Here is a 13,525-nt window from a genome sequence, read left to right as displayed (position 1 = left end):
GAGTACCCCCCGGCCTGCGAGGGGCGATGGGGGTATGTGACGAGGGGGGCGGGGCCGAGAGCCGTGGGAAAGGAGCGAGGCCGGTGGAGTAATTGCTAATGCGCGACACCTGCGCCACTCACCGGTCTCGAGTCTCACGGAGGAGCTCCGGAAGGATAAAAGTAGGAGTGACAACAGTGAAAGACGAGAGAGGACCAGGCCTGGATTTTATTTTGTGTTTTGGTTTTGTTTGTACGCGACAAACGCGTTGTGTTTGTTTGTTTTATTATTAAAATCTTAAATGTTCGCCGGTTCCCGCCTCCTTCTTCCCGTGACTACAAACGTTTGCTACAATAGCCTTTTAATATCACAACAACTATGGTATAACATGGAAAAAGTATGAAAAAAAACCGAAACATGCTCAAAAAGACGTACTGGGAGAGCAGAGTGATGAAAGCTGATTCTGACAGGTTCTGGGAGGTTTTTGATGATCTCGTTCTCCACAGAGAGTCCAACTATGCCACCCAGAAGATCTGCATCAGACGATCCCCTCTACACAACACATATACTGTTATGTCATACTGTACATTGCTATATATGTTGGTTGGCTAATGTAAGCTAAATAATCCACATGATTTATCTCTGCTTGACAAATATTGTCATACCTGGAACAAGGTCTTGTTTTGGTAGTAAGTACACACCACTTTGGATGTGCTCCTTGATTGGGATTTCAGACAAGAGGGAAGATAAACGGAGGGTATCATGTTTGGTGCTACAATTCGAGGAGCCTGGAATACAACATATATATTTATTCATATGCTAGAAAGAGACCTTCCTGTGACTCAAAGGTTATTTGAACTTTGTGCTTCTAAAAGGTCAATGATATTTACTGGCAGAGTGAAACGGAGTCCTGTGAAACCCTCTTCCATCTCAATGATTCTGCTCTGAGCACAAGGTAGATCCACACGACCTATTTTATTGGATTTCATCACTGCTTCCTCTATCCTGCAAACACACAAACACATGCATTTAGACATGATCAACACATGCATAAAAGTTAAAAAGTTCTTATAAAAAGTTATTCTTACACAAAATATTTTTAAAATGTATAAGGCATACTTTCTAATATTTATATATTTAATGCACTGTCTGACTAGCTGACCAGGTTTTACATTTCACTGCAAGTTTTATTCTGTATATAACTGTGTATGTGACAAATACAAACAGAAATGCATGTGCAAATGCATATGTCATGTCAGATTACACGTCAGATTCATATAAACTACAGTAAAAACACAAATTGCACCAATGCCACAATATCACTACCTTTTTGATTCGAAGAAAAAAAGCTTATTTATAGTATTTTGGAGGGTGTGTATCCATTATGGTTATAATAAAAACCACAGTAAACACTTCTTTTGTAACCACACAATATACTACCCACCCATTTCTGCATTAAGTAGCTTATGCATAAAATTATTAAGATGTCTTAGCATATCAAATGAACATGCACAATAAATGGGGGGTATATACAATAAATAAAATGTTGAAGATGTGTAATGTATTAAAAATCCAACAATACACTTGGCAGTCCATGCATAAAAAGTGAGCATAAGTTAGTAAGCTATTGTAGTCATGGGTTCAGTTTCCTGTTTGCGGCTCAACCTCTGCTTTTCACTCATACTTAAGCTTGTCCTGACTGTACTCTTATAGGCATGCACAACATCACCTTTTGCTATCTGCATGATAGACCACATCAGTTCACAAGACTCTACCAAAGTAATAGTGAAACTACCAAACTAAAATAAAATGATGATTGACTCACATGTTTGCTCCACTGTGCTTCTGACTTGCCTCATCACAGAATTTCTCCTCTGTAAGTGGGAAAACAGAAGAAATATATTGAAACTAAAACTACTTACATGCTCAGAAATGTTAAACTCACAAGTGAGCTCAGTCAGTGTAACTTTTTGATCTGTAGTAGGTCAAAAATTCTACAAATTTTACATATTAAAGTTTCTTACTGCAGTTGATTGAATCTCCTCGAAATCTATATACTTCCATGACACCATATCTGATGATATCACCGTGGGTGCTGCCATTCACAATACCATATAGAGCAGCAGTTTTGTGGTTCCCTTGTGAGAGGTCAGTGCAGCAGGTTCCTTGAAGGCCATGTGATTCACACAGAGTGTGATTCTTTCCAATCACCTGCACTATCAGCAGGTCCAGCAGCGGCTCCCAGAACACACAGAAATCACTTTGATTTTGAAGAGGGTTTGATTTTAGAGGAATGGATGAAGATCGTGTGCACGTGGCTGTGATGCTGCCCTGAATTGAGAGTGTACTCTCATTGGCTGAAATCTCAATTTCCTTACAGCCTGTTTTCAAATCATATTTCAGATTTCGGGATGCGTTGCCATGGCGCCATGTTCCACACATCTTAAAGTCTCTGTCATTCTCCATTGCTGAACAAAGTATAGTAAAAATAAATAACTAAATAAAAATGTGTTTTTTGAACATTAAAGCATGTCAACATATTCTGTTACACCAAATACACAAAATAATGATCTTTAAAAAAGCATCATATGACCCCTTTAAGCTGCAAACTTTGTTGATTTAAGAATTCTAAAGATATTTTTAACAAACTATCCAAACTATCACATTTTGGCAGTTGTCAGGTATGCATTTTCATTATAAAAATAGATTCATTAAACAAGATACTAATAACAATGTGCAGCTAGTACATTTCACTTCATCAGTAATAACCTGATGAACCTTACCTTGACCCAAAATGAACAAAAGGCAGGTGATTATCCACATTCTTACAGACTTTAGATTCTGCTCCATTGTAGCTCATAGATGATGCCTTAAAAGCAAGAGAGAACTCAGTTAAAGAGAAATAAAAAAAAATACACAATGACATGCCTCAGTAGAGCCATGCAACAGCACCCAGGCTACCTTTGTGTCAAAACACTTTCAGAAATGTCTCACACATATTCCTGACACTGTATGCAATAAGCAGTTTAACAGATGTGTTGCAGATTTTGTCAAAATGTTTGTATTTTGTCAACTCAGTCTGGTGAAAGGAAGTATGTATGTGCACATTTGCTGTTTAGATATTGTCATTGCTCTATATACACAGTTACATTGCTCTACATTGTTTTAACAACACAGCAGTTATCTTATGTTAGTATCTCTTTTATCTCACCTATCTCTCTTACACTTCATGTTATGCACGCATTGCTCAATTTCATAGTAGTTTTGTAGTTCAAGAACTCATCTCATTATAGTAGCAGCAGTGGTAAAGCACATTAAGTAGTTTCATCTTCAGACCAAATCGAGTAGCTGCAGGTGTTGTGTTTTGCATAATGCCTGCCACAACAGGTTGACGCATGTTTGTGCTCGAAGTCGGTAAATGCAGGAAAGCCACAGTGGTGTCTGATCTTAACAGTGTGCTATATTCTCCTACAGTTTCATTTCAACTAGTTTGGCTCATATCTCTGACAGATGTAAAGGTCAACACACAGAAAAGCGAAACGGCAGATCTGCGCTATATAGGTAAGAACTAATTAAAGTGTTGAAGCACTAACCCTATGTTACCCACAGACATAAACTTATTTGTGAAATTGGCGTACTGCACTGATTAAAGAAATAGTTTCACCAAAAATGAAAATTCGCTGAAAATGTACTCCAAGATTAGTTTGTTTCTTCATCGGAACAGATCGGGAGAAATTTAGCATTACGTCACTTGCTCACAAATGAATCCTCTGCAGTGAATGGGTGCCATCAGAATGAGAGTCCAAACAGCGGATAAAAACATCCCAATAATCCAAAAGCAATCCACAGGGCTCCAGTCTATCAATTAACATCGCGTGAAGTGAAAAGCTGCATGTGTGTAAGAAAATATCAGTTTTCTGGCGTCTGCATATCTGTCACCAAAGTGAGAAAAAAACATCAGCTTTTAACACTAAAATTTGCAGAAGTGACTTGGGGATCTGTTGTGTGCTTCAATGACCCGTGCTGACTCAGGTTAGAAAACATGCCATTCAATGTCTGACTCATCCACTGTCACTGGCTGGGTGTTTTAGCACATTGGGACTGACAGTGTATTATGATTCATTTTATAGTAGATCTGAGACATGCTCTTTGTCTTGAGCGTGAGAAGTGTATTGCTACACAAAACAAAACAACGTTTGTGACAAAGATGGCATCATATCTGTGTGCTGCACTGAATATGTGCATTTGCATTATCATCTTAATAGTCCCTTTGTCGCAAAATAAAGTCTGTTCTCATGGATAAGAGATGGCAGTTGCAGCCTAGCATGCATCAGAATGTATTTTTACCCTTGCATGTATGTGTTCTCATTGATAAGGGCCCAGGAATAGATGTTTTACTAGATGGCTGCTTCTTTATCACAAGCATAGTGAGAGATGGAAAGGAAGGTTTTTTTGTTTTACAGATAAGGATGTGTCTTTTACTAAAATGAGGTGGTAAGAGGAAGGAACAGACAAGATTTTGATAACTTGATTTCCTAACTTGATTTCTAACACTGTAGCAACAAATATTCTTGGGTTTAAGGGAAGTTGCCTATTTCTAAAGGAAATGTTAATATGCAATTAAGACATATTGGACACTATGCCCAGTTTTGACAGGGGATTCCTTTTCAAAATGAAAAAAAAAAGAAAGAAATCAAAACAAACTAAAACCTTATAACGAAAACAACCTACACAACAGCAGTTGGCATCTTCTTGCCTTGTGGTTATTCATTTGGTTTCATAGTTTTTCCACCCACACTGGTCACCGGATACTACCAGGCCCCAACAACATGTTCTTAAAATGCAGATGAGCAAACTACTTGAATGCAAACTATTAATCAATCATACTTTTTTTTTCAAACATATCCAATGCAGTTCATTGTGTTTTACAAGCAAAAACCAAAAATGGAAAAAATACAAGCAATAAAAATAAGACAAATATATAACAAAATATTGAAATGTTAAAATGGAAAATCCCAAATGTACATAACTGATAAGAAAGAGAAAAAAACTAAGAAGAAATACAATTATTTCAAAGAAACCCATAAAATCTGAGCTGCTAAACAGAAAATTCTGGGAATGTCACTTGACATTTTTCCACTGTAGATTATAAGATAACTTGTTCTTTTTCACTTCCACAAATTGCACATTTAACAGTATTTTACAGTATTTTTTCAAATCACATGAAATGTCCACTTAGATTGTGTCTTCAAAAATTATGGTCATTTTTTACAGAATATGTATATGCTGTACTTCACTGAAATGGGAAACAAAAAAATATATAGAAATTGTGTCTTTGTCCAAACATGTTAGCAGTGCATGTATAAAGATGATGGCTAAATGGGGTTATAACAGAGCAGGCTACTGACTACCACTGAGAGTACCCAGTTCCTCCATGCTATGTTTGAGAAGGGTGCGTCTATGCCTCCGCCCTTTCTGGCCCTCTCTCCCTCTGCCATTGTTCCAGCTATGTGGACCTCACAGCAGTCAAAGAATGTCCCTTTTCTCTCCAAGCACCACTGAAAGGAAGCTGGTGAAGTCCATTTATTCAAAGGAGGAGTGTTGCCAGTTTTAAACTGTGCACATAAAGGAATTTTTGCTCAAATTCATAACATTTTCTCGCCCTTACTAAGTTATTTCCCACTCTACAGCCATTAAAAACAAACCTCACACAATCATATATAACACTTCCTCTTTTAATTATAATGACTGTGTGGAAAATTGAGTCGCAAACACATGAGCCTCCGCTCCTGCTACCGAATTTTTTCTTGTGCTGATAAAATCTAAACATGAGATTCAACATGTTTTGACGTCCTACCTAAGCCTCAAGAGAGACAAACCACAGAAGACTTGCATTTCTAGAGCATTTCCATGACCAGTGTTGTGTCTAGAAAAGCTAACAACCCGCACAGAACAAGAATGTGAACTTTGAGATGAACTAGGTCAATCTATTGTGCTTTTCCTTTGTGACATCACTGCCAGACAAAAAAGCGAGAGGCCTTTCAGCTCGCTTCATTCTGAGCTGAACTGACAAGTAGCAGGGACTGAGGGCAAAGGTCTTTCAACAATTCAGTGGTGACCACATTGAAGCTAAGTTGCATTACAGCAAAAAAACTCGTTGACGAACCACCGTGGTTCAGACAGGAAAACCAACATTACAAGACATGAAGGGAAGTTAAAACATGTCTGATTGCAATTTAATAAGCATTAAAACACTCATTTGTGGTTATAATTGGTGGTTGTATGCTTAATAGCCACCAGTTCTTTAAGAAAGTGCCTTATAATTCTAAAGTCAGTTTGCATTTGCATTGTGCCCTCTAATATGCAAAAATAAAGCATATGTCAGTAGTAGGCAAAGGCTCAATCTTCTCAGTCAGTTATATAGAAGGCATAAAGGAGCATTCCTTTCCATTGAGGTGGACTGACTGGGGGGGTTACAGGATTGTCGAGGGTTTCACTAAAGCACACAGTCTCAGTGTGTCTTTGATTTGTTCATAGCCTCAGAGTAAATATGTGGCTGCTGCTCCTCCACCTGCGCTCCAATTTCCCCAAGGAGCTTCTTGTCTCATATATTACAGCAGTCAGTGTAAAATGTTGAAAACAATGTGAAAATAGAGAGAAATGCATGTAGAAAACTGAAAAACTGCATGTTTATCTTATCAAGGTTGAAGTGTGTGCTGTTCAAATCTAATCCTATTAAAGGTTATTGCATGTTATGTGTTACATGAAGCTCATTAACATGGTTTATCTGACATAATTTTAACATATTTTAGCCATTTGACAGTTTCTTCTATTAATGCAAATACAAAAACCCAGCCCATTTATGACAATACAAAAGAATGATGGGAGAGCGGGGCTAGTTGTCACAAGAGCTATACCTAAGGGTTTGATAAAACAAATGTTCAGTGGATTCATATATTGCTTTTAAACACTCAATTTTTGTGAAATTAATCCTCCAAACTAAAATTTCAATATCAATTAATTTTGCTATAGCTCTAAACAAGTGACCACAATGAAACCATACTACAGCATCCATTGAAAAGGAAAGGATAGAAAAATATATTTTTCATAAATATCACACCGGGGCAAGTTGTCACATTTTGTAAAAGCTATCAAGAAGTTCTATTGCTATTACTGTGACAATTTACCCCATATAGTGTGTAATAGCTTTGAGGGATTATGGAACAGCCTACACAGTCTATTCACCTACATCTCGGTTCATATTTTTGTAATCGGTTTAAACAGTTGTAAAAACATATAAAAGTAGCTAGTAAAACGTCTTTACATTCTTTCAAAATTATTATATTCACGCGCACATTTTGTTACCAGTATCAGATATTCCAGGTCCAAACGTATGAAAACATAAAAATGTACACTCTTAACACCTTTCTCAAAGACCGACTGATCTGACATCATACCATGTAACATATTCGCAAATATATAAAGAAATTGGCTTACCGTTCATAGACGAACGCAGAACACTTGCTATCTGCCTCTCGTACACAAAACACTCGCGTGGTTTTCGGAAAACGGTCGCTGTTTATTTTGCGGTAATGTTCCCGGTGAGGCAGAACCTGTCAATACACGCGTAATATAAAACGAGTGGAAGAGCGATAAACGCAAGTGACTTTGGCACTCACGCAGACTCCGCGCGCAGTGACTCAGTCCCTCAGAGCGTGTGAATACTCAACTGAAGGCGCTTTGTGTCACATTATCATGTAGTCATGCGGAAAGCGGAGGTAGCCTTTACTACTACGACGAGATCCTAGAAACACTCCACCACCAGAGGCGGTTACATGACAGCACGAAAAAAGTTGTCAAACGTATATTTTATAAACTGTTGTAAACACGATGATGCGATTGAAATAAATCTTAAAGCAAGCTTACGTCGTAGAAACCTACGGCCAGGTAGGCTTCAATATAGGTAGGCTATAAGGTAGGAGCGATGCCTGAGAACACTGGATTGAGTTTGCATAGTCAGGTTTTATTTCTGTATGAGAAACAAAAAAGCTAAGAAAAATTACCCTAATGCAAAAACAAGTCTTTTCTCAGTATTGGCAACATGTCCTTTTCAAGGGCAACCTCTGTTGCCTCGGAATTTGTTACAAATTAATCCCTACAATAAAGTCATAATGTCCAGGATACTGATAAGATTGCATTGCTAGGTAGTGGACATGTAGGAGAGGGAGTGCTATGCTGTGTGTGTGTGTGTGTTTGCTGTCTGTTGATCAGTTAGAGCACCTGGCTTCCTGTGCGTCTCAGCTGTTATTTCGACAGTGTTTATAAAGGCCAAGGTCTGACAAAGGCTTTTCTGTTTCTCCAGAAGACTGATGTTGAAAGACCATAAATAGTCAGACATTTACACAACATGTTTGATTTTGTTTGATACATCTCTCATTGCTGCGGTTAGAAATGATCAGTAATATCCCTTTGCAGAAATACAGCTGAAAGTACATGTATATTTATGCTATTATGTATAATAGCCTATATTTCAGTTTTTTTATATCACATATAATATGTTCAAAAATTTGGGGTCGGTAAGGTTTCTTTATGTTTTTGGAAGAAGTCTCTTATGCTCACCAAGGCTGCAATTATTTGTTCAAAACTACAGTGAAAACAATAATATTGTGAAATATGTTTACAAAACAAGTGGTTTCTATTTCAATATATTTTAAATGTAATATAATCCTATGAGGATACTTTTTTTTCTGAAACAGTCATGACTCCAGTCTTCAGAGTCACATCATTTTTCGGAAATCCTTCTAATATGTTAATTTGATGCTTAAGAAACATTTCTGCACTTAAAAAAAAAAAAGAAAAAAAAAAGATAATTTGCAAAACATAAATGGAAAAAGAATGCTGTGGTTTGAAAGATTAGTAATCTGTTGTATGATTTAAGTCATAACTCTTAAACAGACATCTTGATAAAGTGTAGCCCAGTAAAATGTAAAATGAAAAAAAAACAAAAAATCCCATTGACCCATATTAGTCATAGACTACCTGTGTTTAATTCCAAATTATGTATTTATACATGACTAAAAGCTGTAAACTGGTCACCACATCCTAAAAAGAACTAAGAATTTCCCTTTCGCTATTTAACATGCATGGTTAAGCTATAGACAAGAGGACATAAACTCCTTTCAGTGAGGTTTCAAATTGCCACTGCAGCGTTTGTCTGAACTTGTACGCGGAATGAAAAAAGAAGAGACTTTTCACACAGCTCTAGTCTTTCTGTTAAGCATCTTATGCATCTTGTTTGCAAAGTTGTCAGTTTTATTGGAGTTTTAGGTCACAACAGCACCAATGTTGTACAGACCACTGCTTTACGACGACGGCATTAGGGGCCTCTGTCAATGTATTCACAGCATTTTTCACACCATGACTCTGCCTCTGAGCAATACAGCAGTGCATGCATACCTCAAAGAGATATTCTACTGCTCATGCACTTTTGGTACATCAGGTCATTCTCTAAAGTTTTCTTATATTTTGGCGGTTTATAGCAACACGAAACAGATGGCAGCTAGTGCAGATGGTATATAGTGCAACGGCAACCAGCCAACAAAGGCAGTGGTTCTGCTCTTTTGTTGCCTCTCTCAGCCGTCGTGAAGCAGCGCTGACTCCCACTGTGTAAATCCATGGTGATCTCACAGGCCAGGGGAACTCCAAATTGATGTTTATAAAGAGAGATTAAGGGTACCAGCATGAAAGAGTTTTGCACTCATAGATAAACACAGACGCAAAAATGAAAACAGGTTCAAGCACACCCAAAAATGCTTCTGAACTGAATAATGGAAATAACTTTAAGGTGCTGGAACATAACACTATTCACTTGTCCTACACTCTTAAAAATAAATGTGCTTCACGATGCCATAGAAGAACCTTTTTTGTCTAAATGGTTCTAAATGGTTCCAAAGAACCTTTAACATCTAAAGAACCTTTCTGTTTCACAAAAGGTTCTTTGTGGCGAAGGATTCTTCATATTATAAAAAGGTAAAGAGATGGTTCTTTAAAGAACCTTTGACTGAATGGTTCTTTGTGGAACCAAAATGGTTCTTCTATGGCATCACTGTGAAGAACCTTTTCAGCACCTTTATTTTTAAGAGTGTACACCAACTAGTTGTTCTATGTGGACTCTGAAACATTAAACATCTATGTTGCTGTTCTGAACATGAGGCTGTTTTGCTAAAACAAACACGAACATGCTTTAATATTCTACTTTCCTGTTCAGAATGTGTTTGAGTAGACTAGACTCCAAGTATTTGTGTATAAGAGTGTGAGCCAGTTGAACCATCATTATTTATTAAACATAGGATATTTTTCTCTGAAATGTTATTTTAAAGTGTAATATTTGTAAAATGAAATATGAACATATGGGGTTGTCTTCTTTAAAAATATTTTTAATTTATTTCTCTATTAAAAATAAAAATTATTATTACATATATATATGATACATTTTTATATTTTATATAAAATAAAATGTATCTATATTATATTTTATGTAATAATTCTTTTTATTTTAAATAGAGGATTAAATATAAAATATTTTATTTAGATTTAAGATATTAAATATAAATATATAAAAAGTATATATATATATATATATATATATATATAATAAGCTCCACCCTCAAGCCAGTGGCAAAGTTTGCCATTTTTTAATTCTCATAAAAATATTCTCTGAACTTTTTTAAAATATGAAGTATTTTTGTATTAAATAATTATTTTATGTATACAACAAAATAATTTAAATAATACAATTTAAATAATAAAAATGTACATACATTCATATATACATGATTATATAATCTAAAACCGTATTCACTCCCTGCCACTGACACAACACTAATGATGCTGTAGCTTCATGCTATATTTTGTTCTATGGATTTTTCCCCATTTCTACTTCTCTTTTTTTACCTATTCTAGCTTTCTGTTTCTTTTCTCTGTCCCTCATCCTGCTGTGGTAAGTCAGGAGGTTTTTGTATGTCATTGTGGTGTCTGCTCAGCAGCAGCAGCGATCGCATGATGTCTGCAACATTACAGTCTATGGTCAGCAGTCGGTTAGCCAGTCAACTGACTGATGGATTTACCAACAACATCCCCCAAACAGATGGACCCTCACCCCTGCATTATTAAAATTCATTCAAAGACTGAATCAGCTGCTCTCGTCTTGTGATTGCGTCTGGGAATTGTTCATTCTACTGTCACCATGGTTATTTGATTGACTAGTGACATGCTGTTTAAAGCTGGTCCCATGGGGTTTGTGGTCAATTCTGGGGCTGCCAGCGCTGTAAGTGGGGAATTATTCTGGTTTATTAATAGCTTAGAGAGAAAGGTTGCCAGGGTTGCCTTAATCTGATTTTATGACTGCGAGTCCACTGCATCAAAGAAATGAAAAATAACCTTTGATTGCATACATATCAGCAAATTTACATTGTCAACATAGAACTGAAGTAGAGCCACACTTGAAATTCTGTTCTGAAGCCCCTTGAAGACACGGATTGGGTGAAATGTTCTGCAGCTTTAAGGATTATGTAACTACTATCAAATGTCTAGTTCTATCCCACCCATGTATTTAAACTGTGTTTACTGAAGCAGTTTAAATGCTTAACAGGAAGGAAGGAAACACAAGTGAAAGGATAGCAGATAAATTAGTCAAAATTTGATTTTGGTAAACATTAAATGAAGACATTCCAGTCCACCTCCCTTGAGGACGCAGAGAAAGACATACTATCCTGACAGGCCAGAGCAGGTTGCAATTTTGTTACATGCCTCACTACTACAGTCACTAGAGGTCACCGTTACCAGTCTGAAAAATCAAACATGAACTCAACATTCATTCATTCATTCATTCGTTCATTCTTTCTTTCAACTTAATGTAACTTTTTCTCACTTCATGTTTGTGTGTGTGGGTGTGTGTGTGTGTAACTCATTTTAAACATTTTTTAAAAGTATGCTATTCTTTCTGTAAAATTACTGTTTTCTATCTTTAGTTTAGCTATCTTTGCCATCTGTATTCATGTTACTTAAGCAATAACACACCACTATTCAAAACAACAGTACGATTGCAAATGAGATTATGCTTTTATACAATAGCTCCATAAACGAATAGCTGATATAACTTACATCTACATTCCACCAACATAAATAGTTCCAAACAGAGCGAAAGAAGAACTGTTGCTTAGCAGTGGCGTTTCCTACCTGAATTAATTGTTTTTTGAACGAATCGATTGATTGAATGAATGATTCATAAACACACACACACACACAATTAAATTCCAAGCATGCTCCAAAGTCAATGGAATATTCAGATATATTTGTTTAAACAATTCAACAGAATGAAAATGTAGGTGTCAGGAAATCATCACAATCACTCACGTCAGCACAGTCACCTCCTCCGACACACACCAGATCCCAATCACCCGAATTCTGATCACCTGCACCTGCAATCACCAATCAAGCCTGCTATATCTTCTCACTCCACTCAGTATTCCAGTGTCTGGTCAACCGTTCACTACCCGAACAATACCAGACTCCTTACCTGTTGTTTCCTTACCTCCAGGGTTCTATAACGTCTCCGCGATCCCGATTCTCCTCAGCCCCGGTTCATCTCCAGGATTCCTGCAACAATCAGAACCCAGATTATCAAGAAGCTAAGAAACCAAGAACTTTCATATCTCTCATACTCACCTGCCTTTGATCTTCACCATTACAGCATTGTCAATAAACCCTTCTGTTTACCTGCACTCCTCTTGTCTCTGGCCTGTTTGACAGAAGACCGGACCAAGAACCAACACCTCCATGGATCCCCGTCTTCCATCCACCACAGAGGTCCTAGAGGAACTGGTCAGTGCCCTCAGGGCCTCTCACGCCAGTCACCACCCCCTCATCTGCCTCTGTAAGTCCCATGGCCCTGCCTGCTTCATATGCTGGTGACGCTGCTATGTGTGGCGGCTTCCTTCTACAAGTGGCTCCGTTTATAGAGATGCAGCCGCAGAAGTTCACAATAGAACGTTTGAAGGTAGCCTTCTTAATTCCCCTCCTAAACGGCAAAGCGCTGGAATGGGCCCGAGCTATATGGAACGCTAACAGTGCCATAATTAATTCATATGATGCTTTCAAAAATAATTTCAAGGAAGTGTTTGGCTCCACGACGGGAGAACTTTCCGAGTCCGACCAACTTCTGCGCCTGCGTCAAGGCTCCTCCACCACCAGTGAGTACACTACAATTTCGCACACTAGCAGCGACTAGTGGCTAGAATGAGGCGGCCCTCCTCAGTGCCTACCGTCAAGGTCTGGACCCTCGCATTCGTGCTCAAATGGCCATCTACGATGACAACATCGGACTAGAAGGCTTCCTACAACGAGCCACTCGCATCTCGCAACGGTTGTCAGCCTGCCAGCCCCACGAAGCCGCCCACCAGCCCTTCGCGTCCACCAGCGGTCCCTCTGTACCAGAGCCCATGCAAATGGATTCTACCCGACTCACTCGCGCCGAGCGCGCTCGCCG

The 13,525-nt window shown here is 37.9% G+C and overlaps 1 protein-coding gene across 1 annotated transcript in view; it reads right to left on the bottom strand.

Moving 5' to 3' along the window:
- LOC107750536 (G-protein coupled receptor 56-like) overlaps positions 1 to 7,690 on the bottom strand; it is a 13,805-nt gene extending 6,115 nt beyond the window's left edge. The window contains exons 1-7 of the mRNA XM_016565962.1: positions 7,477 to 7,690; positions 2,763 to 2,848; positions 2,004 to 2,447; positions 1,805 to 1,853; positions 870 to 984; positions 645 to 767; positions 415 to 531 (exon numbers count right to left, since the gene is read on the bottom strand). Of these exons, the coding sequence (XP_016421448.1) occupies positions 415 to 531; positions 645 to 767; positions 870 to 984; positions 1,805 to 1,853; positions 2,004 to 2,447; positions 2,763 to 2,829 (915 nt within the window). The 5' untranslated portion in view covers positions 2,830 to 2,848; positions 7,477 to 7,690. The remainder of the gene's footprint in view (positions 1 to 414; positions 532 to 644; positions 768 to 869; positions 985 to 1,804; positions 1,854 to 2,003; positions 2,448 to 2,762; positions 2,849 to 7,476) is intronic.
- Positions 7,691 to 13,525: the final 5,835 nt, after the last annotated feature.

The sequence above is a fragment of the Sinocyclocheilus rhinocerous genome, unplaced genomic scaffold, assembly GCF_001515625.1.
Source record: "Sinocyclocheilus rhinocerous isolate Xijiao unplaced genomic scaffold, SAMN03320098_v1.1 scaffold19, whole genome shotgun sequence".
Lineage (NCBI taxonomy): Eukaryota > Metazoa > Chordata > Actinopteri > Cypriniformes > Cyprinidae > Sinocyclocheilus > Sinocyclocheilus rhinocerous.
This window is presented reverse-complemented; position numbering and strand designations above follow the sequence as displayed.